Source organism: Dinoponera quadriceps, unplaced genomic scaffold (assembly GCF_001313825.1).
Source record: "Dinoponera quadriceps isolate SergipeBrazil2010 unplaced genomic scaffold, ASM131382v1 scaffold316, whole genome shotgun sequence".
NCBI lineage: Eukaryota > Metazoa > Arthropoda > Insecta > Hymenoptera > Formicidae > Dinoponera > Dinoponera quadriceps.
In genome coordinates this window covers 47,060-71,352 of record NW_014554530.1, presented here as the reverse complement: position 1 = coordinate 71,352, position 24,293 = coordinate 47,060, and the positions used below count along the sequence as shown (strand labels likewise).

The 24,293-nt window shown below is 42.6% G+C and overlaps 4 protein-coding genes and 1 long non-coding RNA gene across 7 annotated transcripts in view; 2 read left to right on the top strand and 3 right to left on the bottom strand.

Moving 5' to 3' along the window:
* LOC106751841 overlaps positions 1-14,701 on the top strand; it is a 59,732-nt gene extending 45,031 nt beyond the window's left edge. The window contains exons 6-17 of the mRNA XM_014633032.1: positions 705-1,553; positions 7,675-7,977; positions 8,099-8,326; positions 8,561-8,922; positions 9,786-10,188; positions 10,701-10,757; positions 11,076-11,401; positions 11,696-11,936; positions 12,246-12,445; positions 13,011-13,183; positions 13,275-13,439; positions 13,744-14,701. Coding sequence (XP_014488518.1) covers positions 705-1,553; positions 7,675-7,977; positions 8,099-8,326; positions 8,561-8,922; positions 9,786-10,188; positions 10,701-10,757; positions 11,076-11,401; positions 11,696-11,936; positions 12,246-12,445; positions 13,011-13,183; positions 13,275-13,439; positions 13,744-13,766 — 3,330 coding nt within the window. The 3' untranslated portion in view covers positions 13,767-14,701. The remainder of the gene's footprint in view (positions 1-704; positions 1,554-7,674; positions 7,978-8,098; positions 8,327-8,560; positions 8,923-9,785; positions 10,189-10,700; positions 10,758-11,075; positions 11,402-11,695; positions 11,937-12,245; positions 12,446-13,010; positions 13,184-13,274; positions 13,440-13,743) is intronic.
* Positions 14,155-17,593, bottom strand: LOC106751852. The gene is made up of 2 exons (XR_001375099.1): positions 17,417-17,593; positions 14,155-17,279 (listed from the first exon to the last, which is right to left on the bottom strand). It is a non-coding gene; the product is annotated as an uncharacterized LOC106751852 (long non-coding RNA).
* A 114-nt stretch (positions 17,594-17,707) lies between these two features.
* On the top strand, positions 17,708-20,522 carry LOC106751849 (myosin regulatory light chain 2). Of its 2 annotated transcripts, none has more exons than XM_014633046.1 (5): positions 17,708-17,800; positions 19,199-19,417; positions 19,627-19,810; positions 19,897-19,969; positions 20,275-20,522. In XM_014633046.1, exons 1-5 carry the CDS (start codon positions 17,798-17,800, stop codon positions 20,429-20,431), a joined length of 636 nt encoding a protein of 211 aa, XP_014488532.1. In that variant the 5' UTR covers positions 17,708-17,797; the 3' UTR covers positions 20,432-20,522. The 2 variants fall into 2 exon arrangements, with proteins under 2 accessions (XP_014488532.1, XP_014488533.1); XM_014633047.1 differs by lacking the exon at positions 17,708-17,800 and adding an exon at positions 18,470-18,571.
* Positions 20,523-20,627: 105 nt separating this feature from the next.
* Positions 20,628-23,402, bottom strand: LOC106751845 (sodium/potassium-transporting ATPase subunit beta-1-like). 2 transcript variants are annotated; one of them, XM_014633041.1, is made up of 6 exons: positions 23,027-23,402; positions 22,719-22,910; positions 22,457-22,576; positions 22,202-22,377; positions 21,850-22,111; positions 21,648-21,748 (listed from the first exon to the last, which is right to left on the bottom strand). In XM_014633041.1, the coding sequence occupies exons 1-6, from the start codon at positions 23,316-23,318 to the stop codon at positions 21,648-21,650; spliced, it is 1,143 nt and encodes a 380-aa protein (XP_014488527.1). In that variant the 5' UTR covers positions 23,319-23,402. The 2 variants fall into 2 exon arrangements, with proteins under 2 accessions (XP_014488526.1, XP_014488527.1); XM_014633040.1 differs by having other exon boundaries at positions 20,628-21,748; positions 21,850-22,377.
* Positions 23,390-24,265, bottom strand: LOC106751851 (vesicle transport through interaction with t-SNAREs homolog 1B). Its single transcript, XM_014633048.1, has 2 exons — positions 24,126-24,265; positions 23,390-24,041 (listed from the first exon to the last, which is right to left on the bottom strand). The coding sequence occupies exon 2, from the start codon at positions 23,944-23,946 to the stop codon at positions 23,605-23,607; it is 342 nt and encodes a 113-aa protein (XP_014488534.1). The 5' UTR covers positions 23,947-24,041; positions 24,126-24,265; the 3' UTR covers positions 23,390-23,604.
* Between the last annotated feature and the right edge of the window lie 28 nt (positions 24,266-24,293).

Sequence of the window (24,293 nt, the reverse complement as noted above, 5' to 3'; positions counted from 1 at the left end):
CTGCAGTTCTACACGTAGCGAGAAACAACTGGCTATTGTTATGCAAGCAAGATCCAACTCACAAAATTATGGCTTTTGAAACTTTGTTATCATTGAGTAATCTATATATCTTCTTACATAAAACAAAAAGATCCAAACCTTATTGACGCTTAAAATTAATTAAAAAAGTCTTTATTTTCTATCAGTTATACCATTTTTTACTAGTTGCGTCTCTTTTTTACCTATTCTCAAGGCTTAAGTTTGCCAATGAACACCCTTAAAGGGAAGGAAATGGACTATGCTTGACTTCTTGAACGATCACAAAAAACCTCAGTGCCATTTATATTTTTTAAATCATGTATTAAATTTTCATCTTCATTTCCCTCGAAACGTACCCCATGTGGTGGTTCTTTCTTGCACAACTATGGCCAATTACGCGTTGTCGTGGCGATCCTCATCCTTTTGCATTGCGATGAATTTGATCGGGGGTGGTGGTAACTTGTTTCGAATTTCCAAGCCTTCAGGTGTGACTTCGGGATTGCAATTCTACCACTAACCTCATACACCTCTTCTGGTACGCCCTGTACACTTGCATCCAAGAAATCAAGTAACTCATTGCGCCTATCTCCCTCGCCACACACGTTTCACTTTCTTTCTCTCTTCCTCTCTTCTGGCTATGGGTCTTGGACAACTATCAATTGGTTTGTAACTCTCTGATTCTGTAGGATACTGCTGACACCTCTGGGGAACTGTCGACTAACAAATCACAGCCGCAGACGCACGTAGAGACCACTACTAATTCTAATACACTTCGTTCACATACCTCCGTGCCTCGCGCGATTACCCACCCGAGTCCCCAAGCACCTCAGCGAGAAACAAGCCCCGAGAGCCTCTCGAAAACGCGCACATTCGCCAAAGACGTGGCCGAGCTGAAAACAGAGTCGGAACCGAGTCCTACCGAGTCTATAGTATCGGCCAGTCTGAAGCTCTCCATTGAGCAAGCGAAATTCGCCAGCCCGACGAAGCGGCAGAATTCGCTGAAGGAACAGTCCCCGTTATCCGTGGACATTGGCAACGCGGAGACTTACCAATTAACATTTCCCTCGGTCAGGGCGACGCTGCTTCCCCCCGACTCGAAGCCTTCCCGCGCCGCTTCCAAGATTCCCACTCCGCTCCCTCGGAAAACCGCCAAGTCCTCGCCGACGAGTTCCGACTCCGCTTTGATCTCCGGCCCGTCCGCCCTCAAAGCTTCCCCGTCGAAGACGCATCCGGGGAGTGGCAACAAGTCCTCGACGGGCTCGGCCCCGAGAACGTCCGAGGCAGCAGCGTTTCCCGCTTCCGCGGAATCCGTGTCTTCGCAGACGAGCTCGACGGAGCAGCTCGTCGCATCCCCGTCGAGAATCCCGTCGGCGCGATGCTACGAGGAGGCGACCACGCTGGCCACTCCGTCGACGGAACGACGTCGAACCGTGGTAGAGGTGTGCGAGAAGGTGGTGGTACCTCAGGGCAAGGCACCGCCGGTCACGCCATTCATCACGGTGAATCGCGTTAACGACATGCAGCAGAGCCCCGAGGTTAGGCACGATCAGCAGCAGCAGCAGCAGCAAGCCAGCAATGCCTCGAAAAAGTCCTAAAGGCGCGCGAGGACCTTTTCGACTCGTCGGTTGACGTCACTGTCCTCCTGTACTTTGGTCAGCCTCTAGATAAGCCGTGCTAGATCTTGTATATAGAGATTAACGTCTCGGGCCGCGCGGACTCGTAGGGCGCGAGAGATGTCGAGAGTGCGTGCTGCTGAGAGAGAGAGAGAGAGAGAGAGAGGATTCTAGGGAGCAATTCTGTCGTCTTCGGCGGTCTCACGTCGTTCCAACGGCCGTCCGGCCGAGCGCGCAGGCTAATCTTCGAGAGCGCGACTTTTTGCTATTCGGGCCGCGCGCGTTCGCCAGCTGCGATCGCGGCTTTCGCTTCGGAGAGTACATTTTTACAAGAGTCATCCAGTTCTGCCGAGAGCTATGCTCCCCGGTCCTCCTCCGAGAACGGTAGGATCCCTCGCCGGGGGATCACTCTTCGAGGATCGGCGACGTTCTACGTTGTTTCGTGCGTCTCTGTAGAGTGCAGAATTACGCAAACGTACGAGGCTACATCATCGGCTAATCGTGTACATAGACGCGACGCGCAGGTACGAAGGTATAAGATAATCTCCGGTGTAGAGTTAGATCGGGTTAGTCTCGGTCTACAATAAGGTGCTTTGACCTCTAAGCCAGAAGAAATTGACCGATCACAGTCGATTATTTCCCTCATATTCGACTGTGATCGGTCAATTTCATAAGACTTGAAGGTTAAACACGATCATTGTAGACACCTCCCGCTTTATGCGGGAACTACCTTGTAACGGCTACACCAGCAATCTCTAACGGCATAGCGAGCTGCAATGAAGTTCACAATTACAGTGACTGATGTCCGCGCGCGTAACAGCAGGCGCTTGGGAACTTTTGGAAAACCGATTAGGTACAACGCGTGTGCTGTTTCTCGAACGAGATAGTATCGTCGGCTTCGACAACGTCGAAACCGACTTTAACCGTGGCTTGACTTCGTCTTCTGTCGAAAATTAAGAGCGAATTCGTGGGACGCTGAAAACCCAGCTCGACCAGCGTCGAACGTGATTGGATATCACATTGGCATTGGCGTCAAAGGGAAAAGGTCGGATTATTTCAGCTTCAAGTATCAAATTGCTCACGGTGTTATATCGTATTACCAGTAAACAAGAAATCATTAACACAATGTTGTCGCAAGGATGTTTTGTAACATGTAACGTTTTCGAATATGTAGTTCCTAATATATACAACGTCATTGTTAACAATATTTGACCCAAATATTAAAAATAATATTTATACATTATAATGTTAATATTTAGGAATATTATATTATCAAATAACAATTGAGAAACATTTACAAAATATTATGTCAAAGTGTCTATAAAATCCACGTAAAATTAATGCTTCAAATCTATGCAAAAAATTGATTCAGTATTTCTTGCTTACTGGGCAGGGCTTGTATCCACGATGTTAAACTTCGGTCCGAGTTTTTGGCAGGATATAAAAGTTATAACTTTTGAGTACATTCGTTTAAGGATCGTCTACATTAGAGGTAGTAACAAGGAGAAATAAGGAGCGAGAGAATGTTTTCAATAGAATAAAGTGTAACACCGGGAATAAGCGAAATGGATCATTCCCATTTCCTACTCCCTACTGTTTTATTACCAATCAATATTCTACTCGTTATTTAATACTGCTTATTTCTAATGTAGACAGTCCTTTAGTCATGTATAATTTTGATGCGCAAACGATATGATATTGATCAGTGACTAAAGATTGGTAAACACAATACTGACGCCACAATCTTGACGCTCGATTTTCGACTCTTTTATATATGTTTCACTGTCTAGCGTCAACTCGGATCACGTGACCTAATTTAACACTAGATGCGAGTGTTGAGCGTCAACATGAAAAGCCTTTTTACGCTTCTGGCAGTAGGAGGAGACGTGTATTCGATCGAGCTAGGATTAAATGTCCCCGGCGTTGCTGAAGTCGCTCGTGAGGAGAGAATAAACCATTGTGATAACGCTTTTACCACAAATCGCCGAATGTCACACATTAAGTCGCAGTTATGTCGGTCAATGGAAGATATCGATCGTAAAGAACTATCAGCGATAGTTCGCGGAGTGTTCCTTCCCTGAACGCTCGGATGTAAGATTCGCTTTACTCGTAACGGTCTTGTACTCGTAACTACCGACTTTAAAGGGTTTCGCCGATACATGACGCGCGATTATGACTGATTGTCACGGATTGTAGTGGTCGACTGATAAAGAGAAAACGAACAACGATGAAATATAAGATACACTGGCCAGCGAAACCTGCCATGTCGTGTTTCCTTTCTTACACACGTCCGATTGCCAGTCACATATTGCTTCCAAACTCGATTTGTTTCGTGTTCAATGCACATGAAAATTCGTAGAGCTCTTGTCGTCTAGGTCTCTGTTAGCTGAAACTTGTTATTGCTACATGGAAGGTTTTTCTACTTGATTGGTTTCTACTTGATTTTCTACAAATTGGAAAATATACTCTTCGAATTACAGTCGACTTTTCGCAAATTTTATATTTTGACTATCTTGTATAATTAAACCGTTATTAAACCGTAATTAAAATTCTTACGGTGGTGCAAAATTTATCCAAGTTTAAGTTAGAAATAAGAATTATTCAAGCTTGATTTCGTTATCGGTTTATTCCTACATAAACAATTTTCTTAAATGATCGGTACAAACTAGCAGATGTATTTTTCGAGTTACAGTCGATTTTCGCAACTTTTAAATGTTAACTACCTTATATATCATTAAATCGTCAGTCAAAATTCTTATTGCGATAAGAAATTTATCCAAGATTAAATTAGAAATAAGAATACATTTTGGCTTGATTCAGTTATTAATTAGCTGATGATTTATGCATGTTTGGAATTATTATAAACAAAATTAATCCCAGATTAGTTCGAAAGATATTCTCATGCAAATTCCGGCCAATTAATCAATTCCGTGGAATTTAGTAGGATGGATTCAACAATAGAAGCATCTTATCTTAACGCAAAACTCGGCGCAATCGGCGTCTCGAAGTTAATAAGGTGCACAAAAATGCAGTTTTAACGCGACAACCGTACGTCCAAAGTACGAGAGATATATCGTCCTCGTGACGCGAAAAGTCGGAGGTCAGTCGCAGAGATATTTAACTGCTACTAAAGAGCTCGTACCGATCGTGATAAAAATCCCCTTAACCGCGGTGCCGTCAACGATATTTCCATCAACAGTCAGTCGCTCGCTCTTCTCGACGCAGACCGCGATCGCTTTCTTCTTTCCCCGTGTCTCGTCCTCGATGCGCCGAAGAGGTAAGACGTCACTTATATTTGATTGCATCGAGCAAGCGATTTGCCTGTGTGTCATTCCCAAAGAATATACCGTGCCAGGACGCGGGCGGCTTTTTACTTTAATTTTTTCCTCTTTCTAGTGAACTCAGAGAGCGGATGACAGTTTCACGACACACGCATGGCTATGTGATTAGCACGTCGATACATTCAAGGTCTATCTTCGAAGCATTCGGGAGATTAAATAAAATATTATCTATGCTCTGGATGGATAAGAGAATGAAAAAAAAAAAGATTAATAACATAAAGTTTAAAGTTATCCGAGGAGAGAATTTAGAAGAAGAAATTAATTTAGGATAATCCCGAAATATAAAGATGGTGAATATTTTTTGCTTTTGGAAAAACGTTTTAGAACGACTTCGACAGTACATGTCAAAGTCACGCTTCTAAGCAACCTCTATTATAAAAAAGCGGCAGTCTTCGACAATATATGTCAAAATCGGAGTCGTTCCGAGGTGTTTCTCTGAAAAATAAATATTTACCTAAAAACTTGAGAGGGACTGTTACATGATACACGTGTAAATTCAGATCATTATCGATAATATTCGTTTGCCTATGTGCTTTATTACGGGGCCCGCGGAAGTATTGTCTAACTTGTCTAGACGCAAGGTAGACCCTGATTACATCGCCTCTTCATCTATATAATCTAGATTTATACGATGAATTTCATATTAGAACGCATGCACCTGCATTCCAGTTCGGAGTGTTGGAACCCCGATAACGGAGAGATATCTCTCTTATCTCAATCGCCGAAAAGCGCCTTATCACCGCCGTATGCTCACAACTCACGCCTTAACCAGTCCGACATCACCTGAGATCACGGTTTCTAGTGGCTGTGTAATTTTCGAGGCGTGTGCACGTTCCCGCTTGCAATGGGAAAGTGAACGTAGTCCCCTCCCTCGTTATTACTCGTTCCTGCATGCGATTTGCGGATATGATTCGTGAGGTAAGAGATACTACCGAACGGTTGTATTAGCGAAGTGGGAATTTTCCTTTTTTCTTTAATTTGGCCGTAATGTGTGTGTGTTTTGTATGTGTGCGTGTGCGTGGAAACGTACCAACGGGAGCATATTCGTTGTTTCGATTCGTACGCTTGTAGTCATTGAGTAACTGAAGATACTCGCTGCCCGCTTTCGAAACGCGATAAAAAAATTCAAAATGAGTTATACTAGTTGAATAATACTATCTGTATATAAAAGTGCGATGGTCTTTTTATTTAAGTGAAGAGCCGCTCTATTTTGAGAGAGATAGAGAAATGAGAGAAATTGTAAAAAAAAGATTAAATCTCTCTCGAACACACCTATATAAGTCGAAACGATAACATCTCGAAAATTCTTAGATCAGAAAATAAGATCTTCAGATCTTATTGTTCTAGAACTGAAAATATTTTTTATGCTTCCTTAGTTTCATTTCTGAAGCTTGAAAAAAGGAAAAGATGCTATTTTTGATCTTTTGTAATCTTGGAGCTGACGATAACATCATTTCTATTAATGACGGGATTATAATGCATGCGAAATACTCGAATCACGCTTTCTTTTAACAATCGACAGGTTTTTTCTCAATTCCTTGCCAATCACATGTCGCATCATCATCATCATGTATCCATTATGTCATCATATACCTGCCATGTACAACACATAAATAATATATATATATATATATATATATATATATGCAGTACTCATTTAAATATTTTATCAACTGATTATTAACGTCCGATGTGCATAAATTTTGCAACGTCTGATCGGAGATCCAATACTTGTTAAAATACATGCGGTAATCCTTGCTTTCGACAAAATTTAAAGTTTAAAGTTACTCAGCGTTTCTCGAGACTGCCTTCGTCATTGACTATTAATTACAGGTTACACATTCGTGTTTTTCTCATAAAGGCGCGCCAAATCGTAGAGAAAAACGGGCGTGTTCGCGAGATCGGACGCGCAACATTACGTAACGTGCATCGACCTGGTAAAACGCACCCGCGAGTTCCCACGACAAGAATCGTACATGCAGTGCGCGTGTTTTCTCAACATTTTTCACGCAACTTCTGCACTGGGAAGAGATGCCTGTGACAATGGCGTCGCGAAGCACACACGCGTTATATTATTCCATTTGATGATGTAACACTTCGTACGAGCTGCGTCTTGAGCGAGCGAACATATGATGTTTGAAAATTCCGCAGAGAATGCAATTTTCATTGGAAAAACAACGCAATCTGATCTCTTAATCGTATTCTTTAATCTCGGTAAATATTTATCAATTATCTTGTTGGCCGATAAAATGCACAATATGTTACTTCCATTTTATATAATCATTAATATCGCTCAATGCAACGAAATGTATTTCCTGATTATCGCTTGAACATCAAAGACGGCCGAAATAATTTTTCACGATTTCATAGTGATTGTTAAATTCATGTTTGACTGACGCCGCAGTCTTTCACACCTGTTGCCGAGTTGAGAATTCCACGTGACTGGCTTTAATCAAATTACGGAAAGAGAAGCACGCGTGTCTCAAGCGTCATCCATCGGAACATCGTGACGGGCGATCTCTGTCTTTACAGCCAAAATTCACTCGTCCGCGATCATCCTCGCGGGTTTGAGAAACGCTGCGTGTGCCTTAGACCGCATGGCGGATTAGCATAGAATGTGGCGTTGCAAAATTCGTGGCGCGAGACCGGGCCGTGTTTTACGCGCCTCGGCTACACTACGACTCTCGTCTCTCTCTCCTCAGGAACGGGTCGTTATTGAGAAAGCGGACGAAGAAGAGGCGGCGGCGGCTACGATCCTTCGCCCGGCGGCTCCGGCAGTCGAGCACGAGCAACACGAGCGACGCGAGAAAACGGAAACGCCGATGAACGTCGGGTTGCCCGCCACCACGAGGAAGTGCGTCGCTGACATCGCCGTGCACGATGCACCTGCGGTCGTCGCGCCGACGGCTGGTCTGCCGCCGGATAGGCCGGCGAACTTGAGTCTGACCAAGCAGGAAGTCAGCCCGACGTTGAGCGTCCCGGCCTCGCCGATTTCTGGCAAACAGGTTGGTGGATCGTTTGGGGGCGAAATGGGAACCGATGGGCGGGGAAGAAAAGTAGAGGCACGAGATAAAATGAAAATCCGAAGAAACGTGTAGACCGATCTATGATGTGGCGCGTTTGCAGATCCTACCACTTGCCTTGTCCAATGATGAGGAGATCGTCGCTGGCCAGCCTTTCCTTCTGAGTCCATTGACGAGCGTGGAGCCGCCTAAGGAGAAGCCACCGCCGCCACCGGTGGACGTCAGTGACGATGACAACCCTCCCCTGGAGCCGCTCAAGCGACTGAATTCTACTCGCAGGATAAAGAAAGAGCTGCGCACAAGGCGCTCGGATTTTCTCGGCATCGAGGGGGTAAGCGTGAATATGATGAACATTGCACACTGAAAAAGAAAGGTGCCTACCGTTCAAGTAATATTTACAAGAACGATTTGTTCCCAAACAATTAAAGATATAATAAGAACTCTTGTTATTTCTTCTCTCTTTCTATCTGTGTGCGATTTATTAGTTTAATTTCCGCATTTCTCTGCTAAGAATGTTTTTCAATGAATTTGATTGTAAACGATACGCGTCCTCCGTTGATAGCAGGTCAACGATGACGATCTCGAGCCTGTGTTGACATTGACCAAACCACCGGACATGGCGGCTATCCTTGCCGAAGAAAGACGCATTGAACAACTCCATCGTCGTTCCTTCGACACGGACAGTAACTATGAGCAAGATTCGAGTCACGAGAGAGACTCTGGGGTCGAGTTGGGTCACGTTGAGGATTGGACGAAACAGCCGGTCAGCCCCGACATGTCGCAACACAGCAGGCAGAGCAGCGAACCTTTCGGCGCCAGTGTGACTTCCTCCGAGGAGGACGAGATCACCAAAAAGGAGCGGGAGATCATCGAAGTCCTCGAAAAGGAGGAACAGTGGCGTTACGGAAACAATCGCGAACTCAACAGGTAGGAATAATTTCTTGGAATTCTGTGATCCTCCCAAAGGCAAAAGTTCAAGAAATATCCAAAAAAAAATATTCGAAATGAATCTTTAGATCTAAAGATTCCCGGTCCCACGCTGCAGTTGTTTTATTTGATAACGTCAGGAACGAGAAAGTGCATTCCCAAAATTCTTGCGGAATATGTTGAAGGAAAAAGATGTATTCCTGAAAAACTGACAATCGCAATTGATCGAACAGATCTGTAAAATAATTCTAAAACTCCACTTTTGCTCTAACAATCAATAAATAAATGTAAAATTAACGTAATATGCAAGCTATATTTTTTCTCACAATTTTGTCATGCAAATTTTACGGCTATTTATTATTTATAATTGTTGGAGTGAAAGTAAAATTTCCGGACTATTTTACCAGCCCACCATCCAGTCACCTTTTGTCACTTGACAAGTTACTAAAAAATTCATTATCATCCAAAATGGTCATCAAATCACTATAGTCATTTTTCTTGAGCTGCCGTTAAATGTATAAAATATAAGTGTTCTATATATATTTTTGCCGCTTCTTTTAATAAAACTTTTCTGAAAGCGCATTTGTATTGTATCGTTCATGCCTTTTTTAGTCTTTCCTTGTTATAAACTTCCAAACCGTACTATAAAAAGAACTAATGTTAAGTTATCCAAAGATAAATATGGAAAGGTAAGAATAAATGTTTTTTTTTTTTCTTTTACTTAAATGGCTTAAGTTACTTAAATATAACCCCGCCGGTGGCTCTAAAAGGGATGCAAATTGTCGCGGTTTTATGTTAAAAATTCTGACACGGTCTTCATGACGGCATCATCGGTCGAATAACACACATCGATGACGTGACAGTGACTTAGGCGAAAGACTGGCCCACAAATTGCGCGAGCTCGAGGAAGAGAAGATGCAGCTGGAGAGAGAGCGCGCGCAGGAGGTGATCCTGCGTTGCAACGAGGACGCGTTTCGCAAGCGGGACGACAACGCACGCAAACAGGAAGGAGACGCTTCACAAGAGCAACAACAGCACGATGAGACGGCGAAACAGCGGGAGGTCCAAACAGCAGCGCAACAGGCAACGGAGGAGGAAGCGAAGTACGTCGAGGACAACAAACGGAGAGACGAGGAGCTCGAGATGCAGTCGGAGCAGCTGAGGATGCAGAACAAGATCGAGGAGAAGGAGCGAAAAGCCGCTGATGCATGTCGTAAGGAGGAGATACGTATCCGGACGATGGAGAGTCAGATTCGTGAGCAAGAGGTGAGACTCTCTCTCTCTCTCTCTCTCTCTCTCTCTCTCTCTCTCTCTCTCTCTCTCTCTCTCTCGAAACGCTTTGTTTCTCGTGCGACACTAACGACAAAAAGAAAAAAAAAAGCGGTGATGATGTAATGTAGATGTTGAATTTAGAGCGAGGTCTCGGTTATCTTTCGCGCGTGTGTACATGTGTTGTGTGTGTGTGCTCTCTAGCAGCGTTAAAGTCTCAGTTGTATGTTCCTCGGGAAACTCGAGACTTGTTGCACAGATTTCCTTTGGCGAAGCACGCATTCTTTAACCGATAGCTTGGATAGATGTTATCGTCCTTCAGGCGGTGTTATCTTAATTCACCGTTCACCGTTTATCCGTTCGCCGATAGCAGGTGTTTATACACCGCGGGAAATCGCGGTTCATTGTCACAACAACGCCTGGAGGATTCGTTCAGTAGTATGTTCAGCGAATTGGTTATACAGCGTAGTGTAAATATTGACGGAGGGATCGTTGCTAATTATTCACAGAGCAAGGCACTGGTCGGTGATGGGTTGAGCGGCAACGAAGATGAATTCCCTTCCGGGGTAAGGCAAAACAGTTCTCACCACTTTCTTAGCGGCTTCTTTGCACTGAATCTTTACTTAAATATTTGTCTCGGAATTCTCCGTTCGCCTCTTTACTTATCTCTCCTTAGTGGAGTACTTTTCGGGTATCTTAACTAATCTGAGAGAAAAAGATCTCAGCCTGATTTGTCGTATAATAATCTCTGCTCGCTCTCTTAACCGTATCTTGTATAAATAGATTAATAATATATTAGCTTTTGGCCTTTCAAATGCATACGTAGATAAATTAAAATGGCAAGGGAGTTCAATCACGATATCGCGTATGGTATATTCGCTTAGGAGGTGCTACGAGTGGAAAGGGAACTTCTGCAGTTAGAACAGGAAGAATTGAAGAGACAACGCAACAATTTGGCTTATCGTGAGCAAAAGCAGCTCCGGTTGGCGGAGCAGCTGCAGGAACAGTGGAAATCCTTGCAGGACGTTGCGCAGAGCTCCATCAAGAGCACGCAACAATACAAGTATCATGTGCCTACGGTGAATTATGGATCATCGATGCCGAACTTGCAATTTCAGGACACACCGAGAAGAAGACCACCACCGCCGCCGATCCCGCTTACTAAACCACGTATGGTAGATCAAAGGCAAAGAGACATCAGTATCATCAGGTAAAAATAGACTCCAAGATAAATTCGAAACTTTCAGATTAATCGCATTTTAAAGACTTTCGACCTTCATATACTTACATTTCCAAATTTTAATTTTTGCGATCGAGTTATAAATAATACAATCGCCTAATAAAAAAATATATTAAAACTAAGATAATCTTTTTTTATAATGACAGTTTTTATTCTTATGATATTTTCATAACGACAATTATTTGTAAAACAGATCGTCATACTATATAATATATGCTAATCCCTTGTCGTTTAATTGTTTCTCATTTAATCGCAAATGTACAGAAACAGCCGCGTACCATCGGCGGACTCGATTCCTCAACAAGTAGATGCGTCGATTCGGGAGAGCGCATCAGCAACGACACTCACGATTCACGCTGGCCAGCAAATGTCTAGACAAACTTTACAGGCATTAAGCGCTGTACCACGGTCACGAATCGTCCATGGCGATCAATGGGTTCAGCGAAGGAAGAGTGATGTACCGAGAGGAGCTCACGATTTGAACTACCAACATTGGCTCATTCAGGTGCGCAGTATGAATAATCTTCATAGCGGATCAGAATGTTACAACTATAAGTCGATATGAATTTTCTGATTTTTGGAAGAATACGTTGCAAAATAGTAAATAATTGTTGAAACAAGATGCATTTGTCTATTCGATCTTTAAAGATATTAATTCATATAAATTAATAATATATTCCTCATTTTTCCTAGGTGGCTAATTAATTTGCGTCAAATTGTTAATGAAATCGTAGAGATGCGTTTAATAGTGATGCATAATGAGATATAGACACACGTATTATCCTATATTATCTTAGACATGTACTTCCTTCAGGAGGCGGAACACAGGAGAATTAATGAGAGAAATCAACGATCACCGGCGCGGAAATCCCAACCGCACGTAACTGGCACCTCCGTGCCATATAACGCTCTGACTCGGCCAGATACTAAGCCGCTACCCGATTCTATCATACAAACGTTAACGCAAAGGGTACAAAATAAAACGCAAGAAAAGCCTCTTTCGACTAGAAGAAGGTAAAATTTAAACAACACTCGATAATTTTCAAATACTTTCTGTTTACGAATTAGCAGAAAATTAGGAAATTAAAAATAAAATGTTTCGATAGTTAAGAAATGACATTTAGATAATGTGGACAAAATTTTAATTCGTGTGTAAATCAATACATTCGCGACCGGCGATAGCCGAGCAAAATGTTTAACTGAAAACCGCATATAATTTCCAAAAGTCTGTAGCTGAGTACCGCAAGGATCTGCTGTTTGTATATATGTGAATATAAGAAATATTATTTCTCAGTATGTGAGTATGTGAGTGATGAGTACTTATAATCATTTGTTGTTCAACATTTACAGACTACAGAATTTGAAATGACGTAATTCTACATTGCCGGTTACGAATGTGTTAACATAAATTTGAAATGATTTATGTCGCACGATTACGGCTCTGACAAACAGTTAAAAATGTTCATGAAGATAAAATCTAATGAAAAATAAGGAAATACAATTTTTATTCGTTAAAAGGCACAAGATAATTGTTCTTGTCAGTGCGATTTATGAAGGATTGTTGTATTTTGTATGTCAGGTCGGAGCAAGTTCACAGTCAAGAACATATCTCGACCATACACCAATCGCCTCAGTATACATTACCGTCTCAAAAAACGCAACATGCGCCAGTCACAAATAACGGCGGAAGTCAAGAGAAAATGCTGAGCGTGAGTGGAAAGAAAAAATGCTCCCACTGTGGAGAAGAATTAGGTAATCGACTAGACACAAAGACGTTATTTCGACCCATTCATCAGTTTAGATGATTAACATTTACCAATATTACGTATTGTTAATCCTCTAGGTCGAGGTGCTGCGATGATAATCGAGAGCCTACGGCTGTTCTATCATATGGAATGCTTCAAATGTTGCGTATGCCACGTGCGTCTCGGCGATGGATTGATGGGAACGGACGTGCGCGTTCGAAATCATAAGCTTCATTGCCATAACTGCTACTCCAGTGACGATGGTACACATATTTTAACTCTATCTTAGACCGTTAAGTTATATATCCACACGAAAAAAAAAAAAAAGAACGAGCGTGTATCGATTCCGAGAGCGTCCAATAAAATGCACACCGCCCTGAGATTAAAAACTGCTATGAATGACAAATTCACGTCGCAGGTAATTGCAGACATTACAACACTTAACAGCATGAGGAAACTTTGCAAACGTAACCGACGATCATTAGCGTCATTGTGAAAGCGCGAATGTGCAAAAAGCGTCTCGGAAGGATATCCTCACTTCATAATTCATCGCTGTTAAATTTTCAGGTGTCAAGTTCAGTTGTGTGTAGAAGCCTGGTGGTAAACGGAATTGCGCTGATTAATTTGATCGTAAACACTTTTCGACTATATCTTACCAAACCGGCGCAATCGACCGTTCAATTAAAAGTCTCTAAAGTATCACTCGACACACATACACATACAACATACATAGGAGAGAAAAAAAAAGAGTGATCTTGTGTAAAATGTATTTGTCAGTAGGTGGGATAGGAAGAAGAGTGACGTCACTGTCTGCCAATTAATTATATCCCCTGTGTCTTTATATCGAGATAATGAATCATACATTGTACGCAGCCAACTTTACCAACTAACACGAATCGCACGCGAAGGATGTAAATAAGATGTATTTATGTAATTAGTGTAGAGAGGTAAGAAAATGCAGAGTCGTTGGAAGAATTCAATGTGGATGCAGGTGGCGTCGAATCAGCGACGCTGTATATTTTTGTAATATAGTTTCTCCGTACTATTATTTATGCAGGTATATCTAATTTACACCGGTCAGGCGACAAAATGTGCGCAACTGGTTTTCTTTTTTCTCTTTCTGCCGCCAGCTTCAAATTTCTTCTTTCTTCTCGTTCGTATTTCAAGCTTTCAAGTCTTCGAATCTTACGCGGAAGCGAATAACGCGAAATCGAGTCTCCGCTGAGACAGTCGAATTCTAGCAATTCTGTCTTTGCACAGTGGTCAACTGTTACGAAATCAAAATGCGTCTCGTTGTACAGATATACTTTCGCTCGCTATCGTCATCGGGATCGTCACCGACTTGATGGAATTACGCGTTTAAACGAGAGCAAGACAATGTCTCTCCCAACAGCTTCCAAATCGTAACCCATAATCGCGTTGAACACGCGTTACGTTGTGAAATATTGTAACATATTCATCTCGTGTTATTAACGTATGTAATTTTATATTATTGAGGAGAATAAAAAGTGAAGCAAATATAAAAGTATTTCTCTATATGTAAGATTTACCTATTAATTGTTATATCAATTAATTTCGTACGTGTCTCGGTGAGCAGCCAGCAACAGACATTTAAAAGGTATGTAATTCTTTTCTTTTCACCGTTGTTAAGTACTTAATAACAGAAAGTATTTTAAGGCTCTGGAGTAATCGCTGACTGTCCTTTTAAATTTAATGACGTCAAAAACGAGAAAACGCAAAAAATTGAGGTTTATGTCTTATATAGTATAGAACAACATTTACATAAACAAGTAATTAATAATGTATATTATCGATAGTAAAATTTTAGGAAAGTGACTTTGCCATGAAAACTAGAGAAAACTTTGTATATGTAAAATATTTATAATAAGAAATCATAAAGTATGATACTACTGCTGTTAGACAATATTTTTTCTATAAATATAAGAAGATGCATTTTTTGAAGCTATACATATAATACGATTGACAAATGGAACGCAATCAAAATTTGCTCGAAGTGCTGCCGCGACTTTTTTTTCCACGATCTCGCATTACTACCACCATCTAACGATCTGATTTGAGGCTGTTGTACCGTATTTTATCGACTTGACACTTGAGCGAGTGTGATAATCATTGTAAACAATGAAGACTGAAAAATACAATGAAATGATAATTCGCAATTTTCGAGGTCTATCGAAAGATTGTGCCAAAATACTGAAGGAAAAATATAACAAGCAAGAATTTCTCTTTTAAATTTCTCTCTACTAAAATGCAATAAAAAGTATAAACACTAAACAAGGTCAAACAATTTGCTTAATTTCCTATGTATTAGTAGATATTAGAATAAGTTGATATAAAAAATTGAGCCTTTTCCTCTTCCAGTACCCCTGTAAATACATTGTACAGCATCTTTGGAAATGCAACAAAAAATGAAAGTTAACCATGTCGAATTATTTAGAAACAACAAAAGTTAATCTGATATGTGAATTGGTTTTAACCAAATCATGAAACATCCAAATGTCCAGATAAAAATATAATATATGCGAGAATAATAATCGAGAAATATTAATTTTAATTATACATGATTTTCCTCGCTTCTGACGTCATCAAAGAAGGACAGCCATAGCGAGTATCCAGAAACCTTAATTGAAGAATTATTGAATACAGTAGGACGTTCTGTGCAGGGACTATCGCGAGTTCGATTAGGCTCGCCGCTTACATATCCTCCGGTGGTCTCCACGGTGAGATACGATTCGAGAGAGGCGCGGAGCCCTCCTCGGTGCGAATACGTTATTTTCTGAAAGCGAACCCTGGAATATCCGGATCAGCAATGGCTTTGGTCTATCACTTAGTTCCCGGTCGATTACACAATTATCGAGGGAAGATGCGACAAACGGCACACCGGGGAAAGGCGATCGCGCAGTAACCGGACGTTAGAACAATTAGAATAACGTTGAAAAGAATGTACAAGTCATTGCAAAGAGCCGTTTCGCTTAACTTTTCACGCAGTATCATCGACTTGACCGAACGAATCGGACTCCTCGAATTACCGTTGAACCAAACCGACTCGATAGAAGTCGCGGATTTGTCGTTGACCGGAGAAACAGGCTTTTGAGGGGAAAGGTTTGGTGCTGAAGGATACTTACTCACCCCTGACAATAATTTTGCACATGGAGAAACCTATAAGAAAGAATCGGTAATATAAATGGAGTCTATTTTATAGGCATGCGAATTTCTTCAAACAGATGCGACGTAAACATTAGAGAAGTCAGAGCAATCAGATGAACGGTCGATCTTACGACGTGAATAGACAATTTAAAACGTTGTCTGGTAATCGTCGCAGATGGAGAAACTAAGCTAATTCGTCGCACGAAAATTGAAACGTTTGAATGGAGATTTTCAAATTGCATGTAATAATTACGTCATGCATTTTGCTGCGCTTCATTGGATTACCGTCGTTTATACATTATCTGGCGCGTTCTCGAGGTCCAATTAAGCGTGTAACGTAACACGAATATCAATATATTACGATACTCGGACCTGAATGTAAATAGATTATTTGTCCGCACGTAAATAGATGTACATAAATTGCATCGTTAAATGTTTTCGTTAGACATTCGATCGTACATATCCCCTTAATGTCGAGACGGAAGTGGAAATTTGCGATAAAACATAATAAAAGAGAAGTCATTTGAATATCCGAAAAGGAAACGGAGGAAGGCGGAAATTTTGTAGCGCGCTGTACACTGATATGTAGGAACATATGTGCATTCTTGAATATGTCGGACAGTTATTTTCGGTATCCACGTGCTTCCGATATCGCGGCACGAAAACTCCACCGCGAATAACGATAACGACGTACTCCCAACAATTTCCCGAACAGGGAGCCATCATTGCGATACCATGACAAGTGGTGAAAAAGTTTCGGCCGATGGCTGATTATTACCAATCTCCGTCTGCGTTCGACTCGTTTGACTCCTTCAAACTTCCAATAAGTGAACTCTCACAGTCTCGTTTTCGAATCATGTGTGGTGTGTCACCTGCACGTTCACATGCACAATATTTCAATCAAGTACATTTCCTTCCTTTATGCGTTCTGCAAACACCTATTCATAAAACGAATACAGATTTTACTAATTACAGATATGAAATGTAGATCAAGTTAGAGCAGGATCGATGCAATGTCAGTGATCGTAAGCCGCCGTCGAGAACGCAATCCTACAGCCTCCTTTCCTCCCCTTACGTGGTATCGCGGTGAGGAGGACGAAGATCGTGGTGGCCGCGACGAGGATCGTCGAGCTAATCGGCATCGTGACGGAGGCCGGCGAGGAGGAGGCCGTCGTTTCGATTACTACGACAGCGGCGGCAGTTCTACACTCTCCCCGGCAAACTGTTTTAGTCGAAACGTCGAAAGGGACGCTATTTTGAGGCGACTCGCACTAAATATGGTCAGATGGACGTTGTGGCGTTGTACCCGGGCAGCGCAGCCCTGCTCGAGTCGGCCCGCGTCTCTCTGGTGGGGGAGATCCACAAAAGTTACTTAGACAAGTTCAGCTCTATGATTCGGACAGTTGGTTCGTCGTGACCATCTCGTACCGTCTCCTCTTAGAAACCACTCGTAGATATGGTAAGTATCGACGTCTCCGCCGACACCTTCGCGCTCCTCGGCCGCCACACGCCGATCGTTCCCTGCGGCTAACTGCAGAGCCGCGCGAGCCTCTCTATACATGTTCGATCTTCCGTTTCACCGGGCAAAACTTGCGCGAGAAAATCATGTATGTGCGATCGGACCACCAGGAACACTGCCAAATCGCGCGAATACACGCGGTGACGTGCGTCATATACGACGACGGTGGATTACGGGTGCGAGGTGGCGACTATACGCGCAGAGTGCGGTCTACGTTAAGTGATGATGATGATGATGATAATGATGACTTCGATGCCGCCAGAGCACCGTTCTGGATTGTGGATTTGTGACACTGACGGATTTTTTGTGCGACAGTGATCTTCCTCGTCTGATCTCCCCGGCGAATTCGAAATCTCAATGTACGACGATAGAGTAACGGAAGTATCTTACACATATTCTGCTTGAATGTCTAGAAAGAAAGGGAGAATTACCCGATGTGTGCTTCGACGGGCCGACTTCCGGCCGGCCGAATAAATTGCCCCCGGCAATCTAATGGCACAATAATTACGTAATAAAAGTAATTCGAGAGGCGGCGCGGTAACCGGACGGTCGCTCTATATACGTCCTGGCAGCTTTTCCGCGGACTCGCACGGAACGATTCTATTTTTGGTGGGCCGACCAGCCGCGCCTCGCAAATTTTCTCGCCCAACAATTCAGCCGGGTCACCGTCTCACTTCCCGTCGACTTCTTATATCGAGACCAATCGGCATGGTAACGCAGTGTTAATGAAAATAATCTATTTTCCGCATGTCGACACTTCGTTTCTCTCTCAGCTTCTTCTTGTATTTTAAATCAATTCCTTTTCTTCTTCTCGGAAAAGTGTTCAACATGAGAGGGATACACGTTTTTCGCGTGACTTCTCGCTCGACCCGACGATTATTCGTAGAATACAAGAAGATCTATTTTTGCATTTGTGTTAAACATGAAAGTTTCCGAGAAAATATCGGTGCCTGTTTTCAATCCAATTTTTCCCATTCTATCGTTGACTTCTCACAGACTTTGTGCGATCGCACGCTAAATATTAAAGTAATTTCGAAACAAAGGGGTTGATTTTCTAATCGATTCTCCGTTTGATTTTATAAAGCAACGGAATTCGCGATTTTTGTAAGACAAACCGAGGTATCTTCGATGCACCTTACAACTCCTCTCGATAATCGAGGAAGTTCGTTTTTCAGCCGTTGCAAATCCACATTCTTAACGAGCAATCAATCATACCGCGCGAAGCTCGCGAGAAATCCCACGAGATGAGACACGAAGAGACACACTTGGAAATAAGCACTCGAATTACGGAATGAATCGCGAGAAGTGTCTCACGCAATATTGAACTCTATTGTACAGGCGGATAAAGAAAAGAAGAAGAAGACCAAGAAGAAGGAGGAGGCTCCGGCGCCCGAGCCCGAGCCCGCGCCAGCCGAGGAGAAACCACCAACCCCTACGAGTACACCGAAGGAATCCGGTTCCGCCAGGGCGAGCAGCCGCGGCAGTCGCAAGGCTAAACGCAGCGGCTCCAGCGTCTTCTCCATGTTCTCACAGAAACAGGTGGCCGAGTTCAAGGAGGTAAAGAATCACATATATCGTCCATTCTCAGTAGATCCTTTGGAAAATATGAAACTCGTGATCTTCTTCTCGTGCTCCATTGAGAGAGGAAACTCCAGTTTCACGATGCATCGCTAAATTGGGAAAAAAATATCAGACGACGATGAAGAATTGTCGACGATGATCAAGTGGGAACGTTGCGTTGAGGTTTCTCTCATGCATGTTCGCAGGCATTCCAGCTGATGGACGCGGACAAGGACGGCATCATCGGTAAGAACGATCTTCGTGCGGCCTTCGACTCGGTTGGCCGACTCGCGACCGACAAGGAGATCGACGAAATGCTCAACGAGGCCTCGGCACCCATCAACTTCACTCAATTGTTAAACCTGTTTGCTGTTCGTATGTCAGGATCAGGTATGCGTGAGGGATACTTGAGTATATCGGCGCCACGCACGTGAAATGCAGGAACTTTGGAGATTAACGATCGTTCGCTTTGGCAGGTGCTGACGACGACGACGTCGTAATCAATGCCTTCAAGACATTCGACGAGAATGGCAAAATCGACGGCGAAAGGTACGGCGATGGTACTTTAGTGTCTTTTTGCTAACAGTTAGAAGTACCGAGAGCAATCGTTTTCGACCTTTTCTATTTTTTAGATTAATATTATGTTACGTAAAAGATGGAATTCTGAAATTTCACGACTTTTTATCAATCGTTTAATAAGGGCAATGATTGATGTAAAGTCAGAAAATTTTTGGATACTATCGCGTAAGAAATAAAGTATTAATCTAAAAAATAGAACTACTTTTAGTGTTAAAAGAGAGAGAGGCACGTATGTATACAAGTGTACAATGATTTTCGTGCTTGTTGCGCGCCAGGTTAAGGCATGCTCTGATGACGTGGGGCGACAAATTCACACCCAAGGAAGTGGACGACGCCTTCGATCAGATGTACATCGACGATAAGGGTTTCATCGATACTCCGAGTTTAATTGCCATGTTGACCGGCACGGGCGAAGAGGAAGAAGAAGGATAAGATCAGATGAAGTTATATCTCATCGAGAAAACGTTCCTCGATCATGAAGCCTCGTATATTGACGTCACGTGGCTTGCCTCGAAGGAGGACAGATATATTTATATTTAATCCTTTCCTCCCTCCCCCTCCCTTTCTCTCGCTCCGTCTCACTCTGTCTGTTTCTCTTTCTTACTCGAATTAAATTGTTCTTTTATGAAATTCTCTCTCTCTCTCTCTCTCTCTCTCTCTCTATCTCTCTCTCTCTCTCCCTCTCTCCTTCTCTCTTCCATATTTCATTCTTCAATATCCTCTGTACCCTTGCTCTGTCTCTTCTTAACTTTCTCTCTCTCTCTCTCTCTCTCAGACTGTTTTTTCCACCTTCTTCTAGAAGCATGTCTCTTCTTATCTCTTTTTCTACGTTTCTCTATATTTATTTCTATTTTTCTCTTTTCATCTTTTCTCTCTACTTCCCCTCTCTGTCTCTTTTTTATCTCTTTCTTCCTTGCTCCCTCTCATCCCTTTTTCCCCACTGTTCTCTCTCATCCTCCAACTCCTCCGTCGTTATCATCTAATTTCCGAAGGAAACTGCCAATTTCAGGTGAAAGGACAAACGCGAGAAGTGCGGTCGATTATTGCTGTTTCCGCACAATTCTCGCAAGCATTGAACCGCAGCACGTCTGGCGCTAAACGAAGCTTCATTTGCCATTTTATCGTTCATGTAATAAAAGTATTAATAAAACTGCACGAAGCTCTGATTTCGATCCGCTACTCCGCCGGAATCGAGGGCGTGAGTCAGCGCTCTCGATTCGCCCGGGATGTTTCGCAAGGACGAACCCGGGGGAAGCGCGTTGCGCGTATTTCGCCGTCTCAGAATCCGGGTGTGCGTTCGCGATACCTTACGCCTATTAAATTCGCAGAAATTGTCGCAATTACTCTGACTCCATGTTTCTTTTTTTTTTTTATAGATATACTTCAGACATTACGTTCTCTATTCACGACGTTCTGTATCCGGGAAGTACATTCGATTGTATTGTTAATGTAACAATGGTACAACATATAATAAAGGAATCATTGGTGGTGAGAATATTAGCTTCAGAATGAATAGTTGAAACTGACCGTAAGAACCTCTAACGAAGAAGAACAGTGTTCCTCGTTTCGCCAATACTAAAGTCTCGTTAAACACGTGATCTCGTCGAGATGAGTACTTGAGAAGCACCGTCGTCAATTCACCGCGGTTTCACGACTCGGCCAGAATGATTTGGAAATCCAACGCGTGCCGCAGACCCGCGTTGATATTGGGCGCCCACAAGCTGCATTCCACCGTCACCAGTCTGCCCGCTGTAATAAACAGAAAAAAAATGTAACGCGTTGTAAATCAAATGAAGCACGTCGCGTCACGCTCGACGATCTATATTCAGCATTCACAGTCCTCGACTCACGTGTGATATTTTTGAATCGTAGCGCTACCATCGGCGATAAGTAATCCGGTTGGCCCACAAACGGGAAATACTTGACGGGGAAGCCGGCACTCGGTAAATATTCAATCTCACCGACGTGCTCTTTATCGACGCTGTTCGTCCCGTCGCACCACAACCAAACCTGAACCTTGTTCGAAGACCGGATAGCTTCTCCCAAAGCGGACGGTATGTCCTCGGGTAACCGGGAGGATTTGTTGTAATGCATCGGTACCCAATCAAATCTCTGCAAAGGAGAATTCGTCGAGAAGCCAGCTTGACTAGCGAACTTCTCTGTCAAGATTGTTGAATATGCACAGGCGAGATCTCGGCTCACCTTGTTAAACTTGATGAGGATACACGGCTGCAACGGATCCGTGTATCCGTAAGGAGGCTTCCCGCAAACACCGAGGCTCTCGACATCGAAGAAACACGGTCTTATGTCGGGCACGCTTGTTCTCTCGTCGCTGCACTCTACAGCCGTCTTGTAATTGTCTCTGCTCTTATTGTACTCTGGAAGAAAGATAGCGGCGACTGTACATCTTTCTTCTTGACATTGAAGTTTTTTACTCTCTTGTGTCTAGGCTTGTACCTTGCAAGAAGTCGGCCAAGGCTTCTACGTATCTCCTTGGTCGAACGTTTGTTCTTGACTTGTCCACCCAAATGATAGGAGACGCGGTGGGCAGTAAAACGTTCGGCTTGAAGCTAATTCCTGTACAGAGTAAAATACAAGGTATAATGTGTATCATAAAAATGTACTGAGTATCGGGTATCGATAAAAATGGACATTGTTTTCTAGATTAAGATGTTGAATGAATTATTCTATATATACAAATATTGCATATATGTCATACCTGGGCTACCAAAATCGGGCAGGTGACGGAAAACAGGAAAGTTATTGCCAAAATAAGATCTAGGTGCAAGGCCGTTGTAGAGGAAGAACGGTTTGTCCAATTTCGAGGCGTAGTTGATGCTGAGCCACATCTGCAACGCGAAGATGGCACCCAGTACAGTGAAGAAGCACAAGTAGAAAAATCCTAGCAGAGCTGTTCACACAATAAAAATCACAAATCATCGTCAGATCAGTCAAAGTATTAATTCGATGGTTCGTCAACGATCGCGAATTTAGAAATTTCGTGTGATTCTCGGAAGGACAACCCACCCCATTCCTTCCCGGTCCTGCCGAGCAACATCTTCGAGTCGGGATTCCAGACAAATCGCATAAAATTCTTCAACGGACCCAGGTCCGGCTCGGGCACTCTGCTTCGATAATATTCCTCGTCGTGCACGATAATCATTTTAAAAAAACTTTTCCGCTGGTACTGACAAGTTGACACGAAAAAAACAGCAAAGAAATGAAGTCTGTTCTGAATATGCAGAGAACAGAATTTACCTTGCATGAAATTATTCAGTGACATATGACAGGCATGTGTATGGAACATCATGAGTTGCATATAAAACTAGAAATAATAAACCAACTAAATGGCTGGAAAATAGCATTTAAGCAATATTGTCTTCACAAATATGCTTGTAGAAGTTTGTTTATTACATCTTGTACAATATTTGCATATATTCACATAACTTCTTGTGTTATTAACTGCATTATACATACATACATATATATATATATATATGTGTGTGTGTGTATATATATATACACATATATATATGTTATTTATTACATGTATATACAATTCCAGCCCTTAATTTCATTCAGCCTCACCGTATAGGTCTGGTTTGTTAATGAAAAAACTTTAAAAATACAATAATACCGAGTATAGCCACTTCTAGCAATATAATGAAGATCAGCACAATTTTGTTCGTGAGAACCTTCAGTCGCATGACATTGAGAATTTTCCGCGTTCTGTTCAGTTCCTCGTCTGTCTGTGAGAGCCTCCGCTTAGCTCGCAGCAGACGTTCTCTCTGCTCGCCCAGTTCGGAGACCACTTCGGTCCCTATCTGCTCGTTCTCGGCTGCGACCGCCTGCGATCTCGCGACCGACTGCGCCGAACGTTCCAACGCCGCATTGCCATCCAGCAGGACTCGTCGATGCTCGGCCTCCCAATCCACTCCAAAATTCATTGTTGTTACTTTATTCGATCGGTGAGAATAAATAAAAGATATCAAGGTCGTGCTTGATTAGCTCCCATTACTAATTACAAATTCCGCGTCATCGTCTAAAGTGAGGAACATTAGTAAACATAACCGCACGAGTATGATAAACATGCATATTTTTAACAAATGCTAATTAAGAACATTACCTGCTTCTTAAAATGGCGACTCTATTTGTTCTTTAACGAATCTTCTCGTTTCTCGGAGTGTCACTGATTAACCGTCAAAGTTAGACTGTTTATTGACAACTCGGAGTTCGGGCAGGCTGTGAACCATGGATTAAACACGACTGTACATAGAAATAAGACTCACCGTCA

What these genes read in the sequence shown, in the direction of transcription:
- LOC106751845 (XM_014633040.1), bottom strand. Translation starts at nt 23,318, where the DNA reads ATGCAACTCATGATGTTCCATACACATGCCTGTCATATGTCACTGAAT. An exon ending in CAGGACCGGGAAGGAATGGG is followed by an intron (nt 22,911 to 23,026) that starts GTGGGTTGTCCT and finishes TTGTGTGAACAG; the next exon opens with CTCTGCTAGGATTTTTCTAC. An exon ending in ACGATTCAAAAATATCACAC is followed by an intron (nt 21,749 to 21,849) that starts GTGAGTCGAGGA and finishes TGTTTATTACAG; the next exon opens with CGGGCAGACTGGTGACGGTG.
- LOC106751851 (XM_014633048.1), bottom strand. Translation starts at nt 23,946, where the DNA reads ATGAATTTTGGAGTGGATTGGGAGGCCGAGCATCGACGAGTCCTGCTG.
- LOC106751849 (XM_014633046.1), top strand. An exon ending in TGTTCGTATGTCAGGATCAG is followed by an intron (nt 19,811 to 19,896) that starts GTATGCGTGAGG and finishes TCGCTTTGGCAG; the next exon opens with GTGCTGACGACGACGACGTC. An exon ending in GGCAAAATCGACGGCGAAAG is followed by an intron (nt 19,970 to 20,274) that starts GTACGGCGATGG and finishes GTTGCGCGCCAG; the next exon opens with GTTAAGGCATGCTCTGATGA.